This window comes from Rana temporaria, chromosome 2, assembly GCF_905171775.1.
Source record: "Rana temporaria chromosome 2, aRanTem1.1, whole genome shotgun sequence".
NCBI classification, from domain to species: Eukaryota; Metazoa; Chordata; class Amphibia; order Anura; family Ranidae; genus Rana; species Rana temporaria.
In genome coordinates this window covers 401,498,361-401,518,540 of record NC_053490.1, presented here as the reverse complement: position 1 = coordinate 401,518,540, position 20,180 = coordinate 401,498,361, and the positions used below count along the sequence as shown (strand labels likewise).

Sequence of the window (20,180 nt, the reverse complement as noted above, 5' to 3'; positions counted from 1 at the left end):
TTTTCTTTTCCACTAATTTTATGTGTGTTTTAGATCTACATTCTTTTCTACCATACAGTAGTTTGAAACATGGCCTAGAATATTCAAGGCGGTAATAACCAGCCTTCGTGGACGGCTGAATTTCCTACTGAAAATGCCAATTTGTAGACCACAATACAACTGTGGTTAAAACGAGATGTGTCTACATAGTTTATCTGTCTGTTATTCAATCCATTGCATATTTTCCCTCTTGTGTTTTGGAGATGTCCCCGTGACCGCACATTAATTCTTGATTTCTGTCATAAAGTTATTCAATTTTTTCTGCAGGCATGCCTGGCCTGCATTTGTTGTGCTGATTATAAGCCTCTCTTAGAATTATTATCAATTATTATACAGGATTTTTATAGCGGCAACAGTTTGCACAGCGCTTTACAAAATAAAGGGAGACAGTCAGGGCTCAAGTCCTGCGGGAACGCGTGGGAACGGAGTTCCTGCACTTTTTTCCTCAGGACTTGACCCCTGGAGACAGTACAGTCCATTCTATACAAGATTAGGAGGGCCTGCTTGTGGGGTTTACATTTTGAAAGGGAGGGGGAAAGTGGTAGAAAAGATAATGGCTGCCTGTGGCAGATGAGCTGATAGAATTAGAATGCTATCAAAGAGGCAAACTACAACCCCATACACAGGGCTGAATGAAAAAAAAAAAAAAAAAACTGACCGCCCAGAGGAGCCGCTGTATTAATGATCCGACATTACTACAACAATCTTCCCTATAGTTCTTTTGTGTTCTGACATGGGGGAGCTCCGTTAAAACATTCCATTGGCTGAGAGCGCTGACCGGGAGACCTTTCTCGGTCATGCCCCTCCAGTACACACGGGCCGAATGTCAGCCCGTTTCTTTTAAACTGGCCGATGCCACCAGACATTTGGCCCCTGTGTACTAGGCTTAATGCTGTGTTATACGTAGCTTGTATATGCTGGCATTGTGTACGTATGTCTTGACATGCATTTTAACCACTTCCCGTCCAGCCTATAGCAGAATGACGGCAGGGCGGTAGTTTCTTTATCCTGACTGGGCATCATATGACGTCCAGCAGGGTAAGCCGCGATCGTGTGTCCGCGGTCACTCTCGCACACCGCAACTCCGATCTAGGTAAAGTGCCTCTGACGGAGGCTCTTTGCCATGTGATCAGCTGTGACCAATCACAGCTGATCACGGCGTGTAACCAGGAAGTGTCGGTAAGCATCTTTCCTCTGTTCACCGGCTCTCCTGTCAGAGGGGGGCTCTGAGCTGATAATCAGTGCATTAATTATCAGCTCAGCCCTCATAAGAGGTGCCCATCAGCTGCCAGTCAGTGCCCATTAGTAACACCTGTCAGTGCCCATATCAGATGCCAATCAGTACCTTATTAGTGCCAATCAGTGCTGCATATCAGTGCCACCTATTGGTGCCCATCAATTCTACATATTAGTGCCACCTTATCAGTGCCCGTCAGTGCAGCCTCATCAGTGCCAATCAGTGAAGGAGAAAACAACAAAAAGTTATAATGTTGAAACAAACTTTTTTTTTTTTTTACAAAATGTTGGTCTTTTTTTAGTTTGTTTAGCAAAAAATAAAAACCCCAGTGGTGATCAAATACCACCAAAAGAAAGCTCTATTTGTGAGAAGAAAATTATAAAAATTTAGTTTGGGTACAGTGTTGCATGACCGCACAATTGTCATTCAAAATGTGAGAGCACTGAAAGCTGAAAATTGTCCTGGGCAAGAAGGGGGGAAAGTGCCCTGTATTGAAGTGGTTAAACGCTTGACTTTAGAAAAAAAAATTGGATGGTGTGAAAGGATTAGAGCCCATCAGGTTTTTACCCCAATCCAAGGCTCTGTTAGAGAGATTTACCCTTATGTTCAGCTGGCAACATGGACACATACAAAAACAAAATATGGCCAGGGTTCTGGCCTTCTACTACTTTTTATTTTTTCTGTGTATGTTGCTGTTTGAGAGTTCCCTATAGCAGTATGATAAAACAATGTCAACAGGACATGAATTGAGGGCAAAAGTCTTTGAACATGCTCCAGATAGCATAAAAACCAGACAAGGCTTCTAACCCTTACCCAGTCTATCCAAAACTAATAAATAAAGTTATGGTTAGACATATGCTTTCACCAATGAGATGTGTTGCATCAAAAAATGTTTATGGCAGGCCTGGACCCATAACTAGTCAAGCTTTAAAAACCTAGGAGCCAGCACCATGCGGCCCGCATAGAGCTAAATCGGTAGCTGAGTGATCCATATAAGTTATCAACCGTTAAAAGGAAAACATTTCCTCTGTTAGGGCCAGATTCTCGTACCTGGGGCGCAGCGTAACGTAACCCGTTTACGTTACACCGCCGCAAGTTTTCAGTGTTGGTGCCCGATCCACAAAGCACTTACCTGGAAACTTGCGGTGGTGTATCGTAAACACGTCTGGCGCAAGGCGGCCCAATTCAAATGGGGCGGGTACCATTTAAATTAGGCGCACTCCCGCGCCGGACGTACTGCGCATGCTCCGGTCGCAAGTTTCCCGACGTGCTTTGCGTGAAATTACGACGCGCCGACGTGTTGAGAATCGCGACATGCGTAACGTACTTACGCTGGGAAAACAAAAAAATTCAAAAGCGACGTGGGAAAGACAGGCATACTTTAACATGGTGGAGTAATTTTACACCATGTTAATAGCAGCCCTATCTTTGCGACGGGAATCTAAAACTTGCGACGACGTAACGAGGGGAAAAACCTTTGTGGATCGCCGTAACTGCTAATTTGCATACCCGACGCTGGTTTACGACGCAAACTCCCCCCAGCGGCGGCCGAAGTATTGCATCCTAGGATCCGACGGTGTAATTCAATTACACCTGTCGGATCTTAGGGCTAGCTATGCGTAACTGATTCTATGAATCAGTCGCATAGTTAGAACGGCCCTAAAACAGAGATATGACGGCGTATCAGGAGATACGCCGTTGTATCTCTTTTGTGAATCTGGCCCTCTAAGTGCAACTGAAGTTCTCTTTTCTTCTCCCTTCCCCTTTCTTGTCTCACTTTCTTTTTCTTTCTTTTTCCATCTCCCTACATTTCTAATAGTGCTGCAATGGGTGCAGTCTCTTGGATCACTATACTTTTTTGTCCGATTCGATACAAATGCAATGTTAAAGGGGTTGTAAAGGAATTTTTTATTTTTTTTTCATAATAAGCATCCTTTACCTGCAGACATCCCTCTTTTCACTTCCTCATTGTTCGTTTTTGCTCAGAAGTTGCTCTATTTCTTCTCCGTTCTGTTCACTTCCTGCTTGTCTGATTGTTACTCACCACCGTGAAGGGAGGCTTTACTGCGGTGGTCAGTAACGTGCTCGCTCCCTCCTGGGAACTACATCTGTGCGGCAGGACGCTCTCTACGTGTTAGGCCGCGTACACAGGGTCGGTCCATCCGATGAGAACGGTCCGAAGGTTAACCGATGAAGCTGACTGATGGTCTGATGTGCCTACACACCATCAGTTAAAAAAACGATCAAGTCCAACGCGGTGACGTAAAACACGACGTGCTGAGAAAAATTAAGTTCAATGCTTCCAAGCATGCGTCGACTTGATTCTGAGCATGCGCAGGTTTTTGAACTGATGCTTTTGTGTACTAACTGTCGGTTTTGACCGATCGGTTAGGCGTCCATTGGTTAAATTTTAAAGCAAGTTCTAAATTTTTAGACCGAAGGATAACAGACCGATGGGGCCCACACACGGTTTGGACCGATGAAACTGAACTTCAGTCTGTTTTCATCGGTTTTGTCCGATCGTGTGTACAGGGCCTTAGAGACTTCAAGGAGGTGTGAATTACTGGGCGTGCCGCAATGCATACTAGGAAATGTAGTTCTTACATGAACGAGCGCCGCAAACCAGGAAGTGAATGAGAGAACAGAAACTAGAACGCCGGAGGTGATATAGATGAAGGAATTTAATAGGTATTTACTTGTTTTTTTTTAACAGAATCATTACACTATTCTGTCTGTCTACCTGGCAGACATAAATTTTTGGCAATTTTTTTTTTTTTCCTTTACAACTCCTTTTAAAGTGCTTCAAGCTCTGGTAAACGGAGCTCTGTGATGTTTCACTGTATTTTATTCCTCTCCTCCTTTTTAGAGGGGTGGATATGCTGTGGACGGAATGTTTGATATCAGGATATCACAACATTAAGTTGTACGATGTAATTGGGCAATCTTTGCCTTTTATTTTTTCTTACAGTAATTTGCTGATAGATGCCTTTTATGTCCAAACTTGTTGTGGTATGGATCCTCACTCGGATGCGCTTTACCCTTGATATTGTTCATGACTGCAATGCAGTCCTGTTACATTTATTTATGTATCTCTGTTCTTGAATTTAAATTCTCTACATAAAAACATTGGAAAACAAAGTAATCTTCTGAAGCACTGCAATGTCAACACTATCCTCATTTGCCGGCACCTCCATTATCTTCCGGTCTTTATTCGGGTTTAGTCTACTGCCTCTTGATTGGTTGGGTCAGGATGACATGACGTCACTTTTAGTATCCCATCAAAGAAGGTAACAAAGCAGAAATTTTCCACGCAAGGCATACTTCGCAGAATGTAACAATACTTAAAGCTGAACTTCGCCTTGAAGGGGAAGTTCCGCTTTATGCCCTCTTCCCCCCCCCTCCTCTTCTTCATTTGGAACCTTTTTTTGGGGGAGGGGGCAGGTTTTGACAGGAACACACTCCCACTTCAGATTGTATCTCCTAGGCAATTCCTCAGGGAAGTTCCCCCACCAGTAACCTTCTGGGACATGTCGTAGGTCCCAGAAGGCTGCAGGACCATTCACAAAGCGCACATGTGCAGTGGGGAGCTGGCTGTGAAGCCACAAAGAGTCTTAGGCTGCATTCACACCTGAGCGTCGGTCGTTCGGTCGTTTTTTTGGGCGTTTTTTTCTGGCGTTTTGTTGCGCGTTTGCATACAGCGTCGTGCGACGTTTTTGTACTTCGGCGTTTTTTATTTTAGCCAATAGGAAAAATGATCATCTTTTCATCACTTGTTGCTATGTTGGTAGATTTTTTTAATCTTCTGCATGGGCGACAAGTTCTATTTATTAAAGCGACGAAACGCCCGTAGCAAACGCCCGTTGTCGCGCGATACGCTCAATTCGCGCGTTTCCCATTACTTTCTATGGGGAAAAAAAATGCTCAAATACGCCCAAACCGCACGATACGCGCGACAAAAAAAGGTCCGGGACTTGTTTGAGCTTCGCGCGACAGGCGTTCAGGCGTTCAGGTGTGAACAGTCACCATAGGGAATAATGTTAATTCTCCCCTCTGGCGTTTGTGAGCAGTGCGCTTCAGGCGTAAAAACGCCTAGGTGTGAATGGGGCCTTACAGATAACATGCAAAGAGCAGCAAAAAAAATACGACTTGGGTGAGCACAGCTCTGGATCCCTAGACAGGCAAGTGTTCTTTTATTATGTCTAGCTTGTGTTGGAGGCTGCACTGGACTGATTGGTCACTGGTCCTGGGTGGGTATTCATGTGGGCAAAAAGGAACCAATGCCTTCCGATGGCTATTGTACAGTGATGGATGGTGGTGGGGATTGGACTGCTGCCTTTTCTGTGCAACCTTTTGGTAATTTCAGCATGTAGACTTGGATAAAAAAGAAAAGAGTGACCGGTGTCCAGATAAAAAGAAAGGAGTATCTCTGGACACCGGGTCTTTAAAGCCCAGCCTCTTGGCTATATCTTTTTCTGTCACCCTAAAGAGAAAACTCTGACTAAATCTGCATTGTTCCAGACCTTTTATCGACACAGAGCCTCTGTTCTTCATAGACATGATAGAGTGGAAGACCCCAGTATGCCCCTCTCAGGTTGCATCACCTAGATTGAATCCCCCTTCCAAAAACACCTCAGTTTGGCTACGTGATAAAAACGGGGTTCCACTCCTTTCTCTCTTTCTTTCTTTTTCTTTCTTTTCTTTTCTTTTCTTTCTTTCTTTCTTTCTTTCTTTCTTTCTTTCTTTCTTTCTTTCTTTCTTTCTTTCTTTCTTTCTTTCTTTCTTTCTTTCTTTCTTTCTTTCTTTCTTTCTTTCTTTCGTCAGTAATAGGATCATATTCACATAGTGAATATCTAGTCTATATGTGAAGGCTGTTTTCAGATCCTCATCAAGCACTCGTTTTCTCTTGACGTGCACATTTACTGTACGGAGGATGATGTATGACAGGGGTCTTGAATTAAAATTCAAGGAGGTCCGGTCACTAAAAAATTTTTTGGGTCGAGGTCCGAATCTCAAGTCCCCATTTGTCCCCATCACGGTGCCCCATTACATCAGGCGTCCCCATCACGGTGCCCCATTACATCAGGCGTCCCCATCACAGTGCCCCTTTACATCAGGCGTCCCCATCACAGTGCCCCTTTACATCAGGCGTCCCCATCACGGTGCCCCATTACATCAGGCGTCCCCATCACGGTGCCCCATTACATCAGGCGTCCCCATCACAGTGCCCCTTTACATCAGGCATCCCCATCACAGTGCCCCTTTACATCAGGCGTCCCCATCACAGTGCCCCTTTACATCAGGGGTCCCCATCACAGTGCCCCTTTACATCAGGCGTCCCCATCACAGTGCCCCATTACATCAGGGGTCCCCATCACAGTGCCCCTTTACATCAGGGGTCCCCATCACAGTGCCCCTTTACATCAGGTGTCCCCATCACAGTGCCCCTTTACATCAGGGATCCCCATCACGGTGCTAATTTACATCAGGCATTCCCGTCAGAATGCCTCCTTACATCAGATGCCCCATCAGAGTCCCCCTTAACATAAAATAAGGGTCACCCTGATAGGCACATTTTATGTTAAGGGAAACGCTAATGGGCACATTTTATGTTAAGGGGCACCCTGATGGACACATTTTATATTAGGAGCACTCTGATGGGCACAACAAAACGTGCCCCTTAATTCAAAATGTGCCCATCAGTGTTGCTCATAAAATATGCCCATCAGCGTGACCCTTAACATAAAATAAGGGTCACGCTGATGGGCACCTGTTATTTTAAGGGGCACTCTGATGGGCACATTTTATTTTAAGGGGCATGCTAATGGGTATATTTTTAATGTGCACACTGGTGGGCACATTTTATGTTAAGGGACACTCTAATGGGCACAACAAAATGTGTCCATCGGTGTGCCCCTTAACAAAATATGCCTATCAGTGTGCACATTAAAAATATACCCTTCAGTGTGCCCCTTAAAATAAAATTTGTCCATCAGAGTGCCCCTTTAAAAAAAAAAAAATTGTCCATCAGAGCGCCCCTTAACATAAAAAAAATATGCCCAGCAGTAAATACCAGCTAACATGTGGCCCACATACCTTGGCTGAGGGCACAACAGAAGGGGCAGAAGCTGCAAGATAAGGAGACAGGACCCGGGAACCGCGAGTAGCAGGGGGCGGGTCGCACCCGTGACGTCACGCCCCTACTAGCAAGAAGAGTCAGGACCAATTGTCTCGTCAGAACACCGGGAATCGCAAGCAGCAGGGGGGCGGGTCGCACACGTGATGTCACGCCCCTACTTGCGGCTATGCAAGCTTTTCATCTCAGACCTGAGGTGAGGAGCGGGGAGCCGGCGCACGCACGCACACACGTAGCGTCACTGGGGGAAACTCTCAGTCCCAGCAAACAAACAGCTGCGGACATTAATGATTATACTGGCGGTCCGGGCAGAAGCGGCACTCGGTCCGGACTCAGACCGCGGGCCGCCATTTAGTGACGGCTGATGTATGAGATCCCAAAACAGTACAGGGGTGTTGCCTTATTTTTGCTTATTCAGCAGAGATTAAAAACCATTGTTACAGCAGTTGACACTGTAATATTTTTTTTTTCTTTAGACGGTACATAATCAGGTGACTCTGTAACAGTTAAAGGAGAACTCAAAGAAATGTAACTGGAAGGCGTAAGAGGAGGTAAATGTTAACTACACCAACCTCCGTTTTCAAAAAAATGGCTTTCCATAAATATCGCCAAGGGCACGCCAGTACTGTTATCACAGCACTGCTGTTCTGTGCATTTTATACTGACTGTCATTGGGTATGAACTAAAGGCATTGAGCTAAGGGTTGCACTTTGGCTGGCGCTGCTGTCAATCACATCCAGTGACGCGGCGCGCCGCCCCGAGGGGCGGGGCCGAGTGATGCAGTGAGCGGCTATGGCCGCTCGCTGTATCACGGGAGCGCGCCTGCAAGGACTCCTCACCATGTGAGCTCTCGCATGAAGGTGATGAGTTCTTGCGGGGAGGACCAGAGACAGCCACCGAGGGACCCCAGAAGACGTGGATCGGGCCACTCTGTGCAAAACGAACTGCACAGTGGAGGTAAGTATAACATGTTTGTTATTTTAAAGACATTTTTTTTCCTTTAGTGACCCTTTAAGGGGGCAAATCCCTTCCGGTCCTTAAGTGGTTAATCAGTGTTGTGTGTGTGTGTGTGTGTGTGTGTGTGTGTGCAGAGCAAAGAATATGTTCATCTGTTTTAGTATTCTTTATATATCTGGCTTGCAGAAAGGTCACAGTGAAAATCTGAAGCAGCGTTTTTTTTTTTTTTTTTTTTCCTAAACCTGCATGTATCGTCTGGTGTGTTATTCTCCCCCTCCCCCCTCCCCCCACACGCAGCACGTGAGCCATGTGACTGTACGAAGTGTGCTTACATAAACATAAACCATAAACGTCATTCCAACATTAGTAGGGCTGGTAACTATTGTTTAATGGGCCAGCAATGTTTCTATATGCGCCATTAGGTCTGTGTTTATGATGCAGTGAAAAGAGCCATTTCCAGATATTATTATTACTATTATTATTATTAGATTAAATGTTGGCAAGCTCTAAAGTTATTTTCCAGAACACAATATTTAGCTTTTTAATTAGTTCATGTATAGAAGGTCACCAGGTTTGTTGGCATATTTTAATTTCGTAGTCGTATGTGCAATTCACTGTTCCAAAATTGTATACTAAATTAAAGCTTCTCAGGAAACATGTTGACAAAACTTCCTGCCCAAGCCAATTTTTAGCTTTCAGCGCTGTCGCACTGTGAATGACAATTGCGCGGTCATGCTACACTGTGCCCAAATTTTTTTTTATAATTTTGTTCCCACAAATAGAGCTTACTTTTGGTGGTATTTGATAACTGCTGGGGTTTTTATTTTTTGCGCAACAAATAAAAAGACAGAAAAAAAAGGTTTTCTTTGTTTCTGTTATAAAATTTTCGAAATAAGTACGTTTTCTCCAGCACTGACAAGGCGTCACTAACGGGCACTGATGAGGTGGCACGGATAGGCGGCACTGATAGGTGGCACTGGTATACAGCATTGATGGGCGGCACTGGGTACTTAGGGTGGCACTGATAGGTGGGCACTGATGGACACTGGACAATGATGGGTGGCACTGATGAGCATCACTGATTGGGAGACATCTGGCAGGCATTGCTAACGGGCACTGATTGGCACCAATGGTGCGCACTGGCATATTTTGGGCACTGACTCATCCCTGGTGGCCATGGGTGGCATACCTGGTCATCCACCCCTTGTGTGCCATTCCTAGTGGTCCAGTGTGGGCATCCGTAGGGGGGGGGGGGGCGGCTGCGCTGATAATCAGCGCAGACCCCCCCTGCCAGAAGAGGCTCTTTAGCGAGATTGGTGTAGCAGAGTGTCAGACTGACACGCCCCACCACTGATCGGGTGCGCAACAGCAGTCGTCCTGAAAGATGTCATGTGACGTCCAGTCAGGATAACTGAACATCCGCCCAGCCATCATTTTTGCTATAGGCCGGACGGGAAGTGGTTAAATTACAAACCTGTCATACTTGCCTGCTCTGTGTAATGGTTTTGCACAGAGAAGCTTCGATACACCTCTTCTCGGGTCTCTCGCCGGCGCTCCTGACCCTTCCCTTCTGCTGAGTGCCCCTAGAGTAAGAATCTTGCTGTGGCTGGCACCCAAGCAGGTTCGCTCCCAAACCACGGCTCTGTGTGTATATTCACACACAGAGCTGTTGCTCGACCCCATCCCCTCTTTCTTTTTCTTGGCTCTCTGGCGGTGATTGACAGCTGCAACCGCTGTTGGCTGACGTCAGAGCCGATCCTGGCTGAGGAAAAGATCGTGACCAGCAGCTCCCGCCCCTTCCACAGCCCTGCACTCCAGGGAGCACGGAAGGGTGCTGTGATTGGCCTGAGCAGCATGCGTGTGGGAGCCGCCGGTAACGGCACACTAGCTGAAGCAACAGCACGAACCAGCCATTGCTTCAGTGCACATGTGCGGATACAGGGGATAGCTCCTAAACCATGCAGGTTTAGAAGATATCCAGGATAGCTACAGGTTGGCCTTATTATAGGGTTACCTGTAGTGAAAAGTGGATTGTAAGGGTTTACAACCACTTTATTTACTAATGCTAGCAGCATGAGGATTATATAGGAAAGTATACCATATTTAATTATGTCACACTCTCATGCATGCTTGAGCTAAGGACAGATGGCTTCTAGGAAGTAAATACGAAATGAATAATTTCCCCTTCTCAAGATGGCCGTGGCCAGACATGCTAGGGGGAAGGGGGGGGGGGGTTCAAGTCGATTTCTCAGCAAAAAAAAAAAACGTTGAGACATGGATGGAGGAGTTTGCTTTGAATATTAAAAGTGATTTACATTTTGTGCTTTTGGTTTGTGGTGCACAGATGCAGTGTATTTGGGAACATGCATTTTTTTTTATCACATTATTTTAATAGATAAACAGTAGACTGGTATTACCTAAAATTGGGTGATATAGAAAACTGTTTATTATACACCACTGTTGAATGACTAGTACTTTATTACTTGGATATTTTGATATCTGTACATTGTATTCCTAATCTTTTAGTGGTTTTAAAAAAACTATTACATAAATATGCCTTAAAACGTAATGTCTTTTTTATTATAACAGAAATAGCACTTGTAGGATTAATGGGGCCTAAAACGTTTAGATAGCTGCACAGCTGGAGTTTCTGTGCGTTTTTTTAACTGAACGTTTTGAAACCCCCTTGGATTCTAGGCCTAGGCTGTCTTGAGGCCTGGTTTAAATTGAACCCCATCCCCATCTTTCAGGGTTCAGCACTTTAGGTCTGATCAATTTCACTATAAATCTTCATAAAGCAGGATCTTTATCTGATTGTAATAACTGAATTGTGCAAACCGTGTAGGAGAACTAATAGACCATTTTTAATGTGATTCAGTCAATAAGATACAATGTCTTCTCCTGAAGCTCCCCAATAAGCTATTTAACTGTCATGTGATTTAATTTTCTGTCAATTATTTTTTTCAAGAAGTTTAACTGCCAGGTGATCTGAATCCTCATAATGGGTTTACGTGCTCGTTCATACAGTATGTCTGGCTATTCTGCCACCACTCTGAAAAGCAATCTGCGATAGACTTCTTTTCAGAGGTCATTTGACAGGCATGCAGGAGGAGATATGTTGCCTCTGGTCACCTGCTTTAACCTTTAAAATGTCGAGCCATTGTGCTGCACCATGTGCATTGCATATGGCTGTGATGTGGCTCCATTCACTTGAATTGGTCCCATTTGGTGGAGGTACCACCTGCCAAGTGAGAAATGTCTTTTAAATATTGTCACAGTTGCTACATGGCTATAGTCCTGCATTTAAGTTTAGGTGGGTGGTAAGAGGCTGCCCATGTGAATGAGCCATAATAAGCAGGCAATTTAAAGCGGAGTTCCAGGCAAAAATTGAACTCCTATGAAAACAGAAGCACTCCTCCCCTTGGCTTTTGGATAATTTATTTTTTATTTTTATCATACTTTTTTGTATATTTCGGGACTACCATCCCACGGCGCCGCTGCGACGTACGTCACTTCCACAGGTTTTCTTGTGCCCTCCTCCTTCCCCAGTCACCTTCTGGGGAAGGAGGGACACCTGAGTGTCCCAGAAGATGACGGCACCATTCAGAAAGCACCGCGAGAATCTGTTTCCCTTAGTAAGGATGCCGGCGCCTGCACCTGGAGCCGATGGATGGGTTGTCTTCGGGTGCCGACGTCGCAGGCTCCCTGGACAAGTAAGTGTCCTAAGTCAGCAGCTACAGTATTTGTAGCCGCTGACTTTAAAAAATGTTTTACCTAGGCTGGAACTCTGCTTTAATTTAGAAACTTAAAGCAAAACCCAGAACGTTCTTATTAGAATTTTATTAAAAGTGTGTAGAGTGTGGTAGATACTTTTTTAGGATTCTGTCATGGCTCTGAACCACAATGTTGGTGCATGTCAGTGCTTGTGATACTTATGTACCTGTCGGGAACGGGTACATGAATTTCTCGCAGTAGTCAGTCGCCATTGAGACTCTCAGAAATCTGAGAGACTAGTTCACCCTCAGGTCCCCCTACCTTGTTATTGACAGCGAATGGCAGTCGGCAGATTCTATAGACACTATTGGACTGCCTAATGCTATGGAATCTGCCCACTGCCAATCACAAGAAAGTCATGATCGGGAACTTATCTCTCAGCATCCCCATCAGGCTCCAAGTTTAGCCCTGCATCAGTGGTTGCTAGAACTCTGGCAGCCTGCATCCTAGCAACCATTGAAGAAGCAAATACAAAACAAAATGATAAAGTTAACCCATAACAGCCCCCTCCCCACCCCCAAGCATTCTGGCCTGACTGTATGCCAAATAAGAGGGTTTTTTTATTTTAATTTACCTTCATAAACTCTGCAGTATTTAATTTTAAATGTGTGGCACCCATAGGGAAGCATTGTAAAAATGATGCAAATAACGTGTTGGAACTGTTACAAGGCTTCTGTAAATTGGCTGCAGGACTTGGTAATGGGCCAAGACCTCCAGGAAAGTGTTGCAAACACTTTATGGAACAGCCCACTCTGTATAGAATGGGTCATGTTGAAGGGCCATGGTTGTGCATTATGTGAAAGAGGGAATATTAACAGTGTTGTTTCAGAGATATGAGATCAAGGCATTGAATTATATTGTAATTGGTTTGTAAGACAAGACCTGGGAGATGGTAAAAATAACACCAGACAGATGCTGCTAGTTGGGGATAGGTAATGTCCATCATTTCACCCCAGTTTCTTATGGTAATCGTATTTTAAGCGGAACTAAATCGTTTTCAGCCAAGGCAGCTGCCATCTTGGCCTCTGTTTTGATCTTCAGCTGCCATGATGCTGCCCATGTGATCAGTTATGACACCAGTCCAGACATTTAGTAGTTTGACAGTTTGGTTAGTTGAGAGCACAACCAATGTTACCGTTACGTTCCCGACATGTGCCAGGAATAGAACTGTTTTTGAAACTGGTAAATTGATGGGTTTAGTTCCGCTTTTAGAATGTATGCTTGAAATTTGATTTCAGTTTATCTAGTAATCTTTATAGTTCACCTCTAACCAATGCTTCTATTTTAATATATTACAGATTACTGGAGTTATTCTTCTAGCTGTCGGAGTGTGGGGAAAACTCACATTAGGAACATATATATCTCTCATTGCCGAGAACTCCACCAATGCTCCCTATGTACTTATCGGAACTGGAACTACAATCATTGTCTTCGGACTTTTTGGATGCTTTGCCACTTGTCGTGGTAGCCCATGGATGCTGAAACTGGTAAGAATCTACTCCAAATCTTTTGTACTCACAGTAAACTCACTTTTTTTTTTCATAGCGTAAAAGTGCACCTATATCACATTTGAAAATTACTTATTAATACTATAATTCTAATTCTAGAAATAATGTCATACTATATAACTGGAGCCTGTAATATACCCATGCCTTTGTATCTCTCCACCACATTCAGATGTATGGGCCAGTCAAGTATACATGTATGGTTATTGGCTAATCCAGCTTGCATTGCAGTTTTTAGAAAAACACACCCCAACCTTGGCCAAAACTCAAAAAGGTATTCTGACCGATAGTACAGAGACACTTAGCCATGCAGCGCAGTTGGGAAGCTTGCATTTTTCAAACATATGGATCTCTACACAGTGGACAGTATGTACAAATTAAAGCCACTGGCTTTATTTTCCTCAACTGAGCTTACTTTTATAGTTGCATAACCATTCACCCCTCCCCTCCTGAAATTCCATCTTTTTTTGTTACTGTCCATCCTCTAGCCTATTAATTGGACAGTGAAGGAGCAGAAGCATCTTTGATGGCCAACTCTGTGATCGTCCCTCCTAATAGCAAGTTCCCTATAATAGTTTGGCAGCACTGTGCAATGGAACTAAACCTAAACAACTCTACCGGCCTTCTCTCTCTCTGTTTGAGTTGTGCTGACCAAAAGAGGCATTGGAAGAAGGGTTTTCCCGATACCACTTTTTTAGGACCAAGTACAAGTACCGATACTTTTTTCAAGTACTCGCCGATACCGAATACGATACTTTTTTTTAAATGTGTCCCCAAATGCAGCCATGTCCCCCCACAAATGCAGCCATGTCCCCCCACAGATGCAGCCATGTCCCCCCACAGATGCAGCCATGTCCCCCCACAGATGCAGCCATGTCCCCCCCATATGCAGCCATGTCCCCCCCATATGCAGCCATGTCCCCCCCATATGCAGCCATGTCCCCCCCATATGCAGCCATGTCCCCCCATATGCAGTCATGTCCCCCCCATATGCAGCCATGTCCCCCCATATGCATATGCAGCCATGTCCCCCATATATGCAGCCATGTCCCCCCATATATGCAGCCATGTCCCCCATATCCCCCATATATGCAGCCATGTCCCCCCCCATATATGCAGCCATGTCCCCCCCATATATGCAGCCATGTCCCCCATATAAGCAGCCATCTCCCCCCCATATAAGCAGCCATGTCCCCCATACCTAGATGCTGCCGCGCCGCCGCTTAGTTAATACAGGCGGGGAACATTACAGCTTTCATTTGAATAGCTGTAGTGTTTCCCGCCGCGACGCGTATAGACACCCTCCCTTGCTGGGGATTGGACAGATCACCCGTCCAATCCCGAGCAAGGGGGAGTGTCTATACGCGGCACTGCACTACACGTTCTGTAGTGCAAATCTCCAAAATGAAAAAAACACTAAAAATGCATAGGTGGAATCCAGCCTAAGGCCTCGTACACACAACTGAGAAACTTGACGGGCGAAACACATCGTTTTGCTCGTCGAGTTCCTTGTGAAGCCGTCGAAACTCGACAAGCCAATTTTCTCCATTCCCGTCAAGGAAATAGAGAACATGCTCTCTTTTTGGCTCGTCGAGTTTCTCGACGGTTTCCTCGACGAAAATCTACACCCGACCGGTTTCCTCGGCAAAAAAATATCTCCCAGCAAGTTTCTTGATGGTTTTTGCCGAGAAACTCGGTCGTGTGTACGAGGCCTTTGGCTGGATTCACACCTATGCATTTTTAGTGCTTTTTGCATTTTCCAGATTTGCAATATAGTCCATTTAACATGGTTTCCTATGGAACACCTTCTGTAGTGCAAATCTGCAAAATGCAAAAAGCACTAAAACTGCATAGGTGTGAATCAGGCCTAAGACTGTTTTCAACAGAAAAGCTCTATTGAAGTTAGAGATGAAATAGACCATTTAACACTGGCAGGGGTGGTAGAATGATTAGCTTTTTTTGTTTATGTAAAACTTTAGCACAAAAGGAGAAAAAAAACCTTTGCTATAACTGTTCATAAAATGTTATGCCCCGTACACACGATCGGGCTTTTGCCCAGCCAAACTAACATCGGAGTTAAAGCGGGGGTTCACCCAAAAAAAAAAAATTTAACATTACATTCAGCCGTATTTTCACTGCCGCTTCCGGGTATGTCTTCTGCGGGACTGTGTGTTCCTAATTGATTGACAGGCTTCCGACCGTCGCATACTGCGCGTCACGAGTTGCCGAAAGAAGCCGAACATCGGTGCACAGGCGCCGTATAGAGCCGACTCGCAGTCCAGCTTCTTTCGGCAACTTGTGACGCGCTGTATGCGACGGTCGGAAGCCTGTTAATCAGTTAGGAACGCCCAGTCCCGCAGAAGACATACCCGGAAGCGGCGGTGAAAATACGGTATGTACAGGAATAAAATAAAAAAAAACTGCCGATTGTCATTCTGACAACTCGGCTGAATGTAATGTTAACTTTTTTTTTTTTTTTTTTGGGTGAACTCCCGCTTTAAATTCTCTATCTAAACTCAGATGGAATTCCTCTATAAAAAGTTTGATGTGGCATACACACGGTGGGAATTTCCGATGGAAAAAGTCAATCTGAAATTCCGATCGTGTGTACGGGGCTTTAGAGTTCAGCTTCAATCTGCTAGTACTTCTAACAGCCCCCTCCCCCGGACTGACAAGTCTGCTGTCCAAATCTGCCCCTGTTATTATTAATTCAGAGGTCTATTTATCAATGTTGTTTTCCCCAAAAGCAACCCACTAAAATTGTACCATAGATTCACATATTTCTCTAATTAAATAAAAAATGTGTGTGTGTGTGTGTGATAGAAACTTTTTTTTTTTCAACAGTTTTCTAAATCTACATGTTAAGAGATTAGTTTTTTTGTAAATAATCTTATTAGTAGGCTTGAAAAGTTTCCCTGTTTATTTTTTAATTATGTTAACGTAGACTATAGGCATAAAAGCGAAAATTGTAGTTCTTAAAGCGGTGTTTCACCCTAAAAACAAATTTCTAGCATGCCATCAAGCATACTAGCGTGATCTACAGTACACCTTTCTTTTATTTTTTGGCGCCGTACTTAGTTTACTGCCGTAGTGAAGTTTCAGACTCCCCGCGGGGAATGGGCGTTCCTATGCACAGGGAAGATGATTGACGACCGGCTATGGCGCGTCGCGCTCCCCGAAGATAGCCGAAATAGGACTTGCCTCTTCACGGCGCTATACGGCGCCTGCGCACAGACATCGGAGCTGACTGCGCAGGCGCCTATTTCGGCTATCTTCGGGGAGCGTGACGCACCATAGCCGACCGTCAATCATCTTCCCTGTGCATAGGAACGCCCATTCCCCGCGGGATAGTCTGAAACTTCATTACGGCAGTTAACAGTGAGTATGGCGCCAAAAAAGAAAAGAAAGGTGTACTGTAGATCGCGCTAGTATGCTTGATGGCATGCTAGAAAAAAAAATGTTTTTTTTAGAGTGAACCCCCGCTTTAAGTTGCCTTATAGACGCGTCACCAAGTAGCATAGACAAAAAAAAAAAAAATGTTAATGCTCACATGCTGAAGATAAAAAAATATTTATAAATATGCCTCTACATCAATTTGTATAAATAGCGCGGCGCTACTAATTAAATACTTCTCAACACAGTGAAAAAATATAAACATTGCATTTCCATAAATCAACATAGAATACAAAGTTCATAAAGTGTTTATCAACTTCTGTAGTTTCTTGATTGCTGTGTACAAATACTCCACCGCTGTGCTTCTACCACACTTCTTGGGTATACAAAACTGTGCCCACCTCCACCAGCTGTTATGCCTGCTCACCTCTATAATGAGCCAAATAAGCTCTGAAGGAAAGCTCCCACCTTTTTCTCCGCTCCGTTATCAGTTCTCCTGCTCCATCCTGTTTAGACAACTCTTAAACAGGGACATATCCCCTCGAGATATGGTTCGTGTTCATGCAAATACAAATGCAAGAAACATAGTGCTCTACATTTCAATCATTTATTCAACGTCCCCCTTAAAATATTGCACTTTTACAAGATTTTTACAATTACAAGATTAAAAAAATTAAAATTGCTCATCACAAAAATACAAGACGTCCACTCGCTCACCACTCAGATGGCATGACCTCACGGGCTTGGCTCCTCCCCTCTATTGAGAAAGCCAAACCATAGGCAAGACGCGTGTAGATGGGAGGAGCCGAGCCTGTGACATCATTCCATCAGAGTGGTGAGTGAGTGGACGTCTTGTAATATTGTGATGAGTGATTTTTACCTTCTTTTTTTTTTTTTATCTTTTAAGTGCAATATTTTAAGGGGGACGTTGAATAAATGATTGAAATGTAGAGCACTATGGGCCAGATTCACATAGAAGAGCGGCGGCGTAACGTATCGTAGATGGAGTATTTGTACACAGCAATCAAGAAACTACAGAAGTTCATAAACACTTTATGAACTTTTTATTCTATGTTGATTTATGGAAATGTAATGTTTATATTTTTTTATTGTGTTGAGAAGTATTTAATTAGTAGCGCTGCACTATTTATAAAAATTAATATTTTTTATGGAGAAGTGATGCACTAAGAGTGTTCGGCAGCTGCAGATAATTAATTTAATTTACTATAGTACACTTGCACAATAATTTAATTGTAGTGTAATTTTATTTAGAACGTAGCACTTTTGTGGCGCTGTTTGATGTTTACACAAAATGTCTCTACATCGGTTGCTTTTTTTTAAAGCAATGAATCACCCATTTTACCAACATTCACCAATTTAAATCCCATAAACCAGGAAGGCACTTCTGCAGTGAATGTTTGGTGAATGTGACTTTCACCAAAGAGTCCTTTCACGCGGGTGGTCCACCCGGCGGATTCCGTTTTACTCAGCGGGGATCGATCCGCTGTTTCATGCTGAGCTGGCGGATGGATGACCGGTCCGTCTCAGCTCACTATGCAGAGATGGACCTGTCAGAGCCCTGCTCTCCTCTATGGGGAGATCGGATGAAAACGGACCGCCTGTCTGTTTTCATCTGATCCCATCCGTGCCGACCCTCCAGACAGATGGAAAATAGGACCACCATCCATCTGGATTTTACAGATCAGATAGCAGCGGGAATCGGTGTATATGTCACAGCTGACATCCGCTGCCCCATAGGAGTGAGGAGTGTCCGATCAGATCCGCTTGAAAAACTGGCAGGCGGACCTGATCGGAAAGCCCGTGTGAAAGGGGCCAAAGTGTGTTTTTCTATCCTGTGTGATAGAAAAGAACGCCGTCTATGTCAATCCTTTCATGTGAAATGGCTTTAAAGTGCAACTATAGGCAAACTTTTTTTTTTTTTTCATTTTGGATAGAGTAAGGGAGGGTTATAATCCCTGGCCTAGATTCAAGAAGCAATTGCGTCTGCGTAACCATAGTTACGCAGCGCAATTGCTTACTTGCGCCGGCGTTACGAATGCTCCTGATTCAGGAACCTCGTTACGCCGACGGCCGCCTAAGATATGACTAGCATAAGGCTCTTATGCCAGTCATATCGTAGGCTGCATTCTTACGTTGGCCGCTAGGGGGCGTTCCCATTGTGGTCAGCGTATAGTATGCAAATTGCATACTAACGCCGATTCACAACGTTACGTGAGCCCTGCGTACGCAGTTTACGTAGTTTCCGTCCGTCGGGTTTCGCGTAAGGCTGCTCCTTCTAATAGCAGGGCCAGCCAATGTTGCGTATACCTGTCGTTCCCGCGTCGCGAAGTTTAAATTTTGCGTAAGTGAATCGTGAATGGCGCTGGACGCCATTCACGTTCACTTTGAAGCAAATGACGTCCTTGCGACGTCATTTGCCGCAATGCACGTCAGGAAAGTTTCCCGACGGAGCATGCGCCCTACGTTCGGCGCGGGAACGCGCCTAATTTAAATGATTCCTGCCCCCTACGGGATCATTTAAATTGCGCGCGCTTACGCCGGGCATTTTGCCGGAGCGCCCACGCAATTTACGGAGCTCCGTGAATCAAGGGTAGCGCAGATAATTTGCGGGGGCGCAGGGCAAAAACGGTGCCCTGCGCCTCCGTAAAAACTGCGCAAAGCTACCTGAATCTACCCCACTGTCTTTTTTTGCCATCTGTGTCCTATTGGGAAGATTTCCTTTGACTTCCTGTATGATGGCTAAAACAAGAAGTGAGGGAATCCCAATGTGTCACTAGAACTAGCATCCCCATTGTATGATCTTCCCTTTTATTACTGTTCTCATGTCAACCCAAAATTCGGTATTTTCTTTTACTTAGACTTTCGGGAATAACGGTATACAGGACAAATAGAGGGTGAATCTCCCTAATAGGGGCACAGACCGCAATAAAAACTGACAGGTTGTTTTCAAATTCCTCTCCACTCCATCCAAATGTAAAAAAAAAAAAAAAAAATGTGCCTTTTAGTTTCACCCTCAATTTTATTTGTGTTGCATGACACAACAAAATACAAGGCTCATTCTTTGATGGAGCTCCTTTATAATATCATATTCCCCACAGTAACTGCTGTGGCGCAATAAAGA

At 44.4% G+C, this 20,180-nt stretch overlaps 1 protein-coding gene across 1 annotated transcript in view; it reads left to right on the top strand.

Moving 5' to 3' along the window:
• Positions 1–20,180, top strand: part of TSPAN7 (tetraspanin 7) — a 189,519-nt gene that overhangs the window by 106,202 nt on the left and 63,137 nt on the right. The window contains exon 2 of the mRNA XM_040338117.1: positions 13,439–13,627. Coding sequence (XP_040194051.1) covers positions 13,439–13,627 — 189 coding nt within the window. The remainder of the gene's footprint in view (positions 1–13,438; positions 13,628–20,180) is intronic.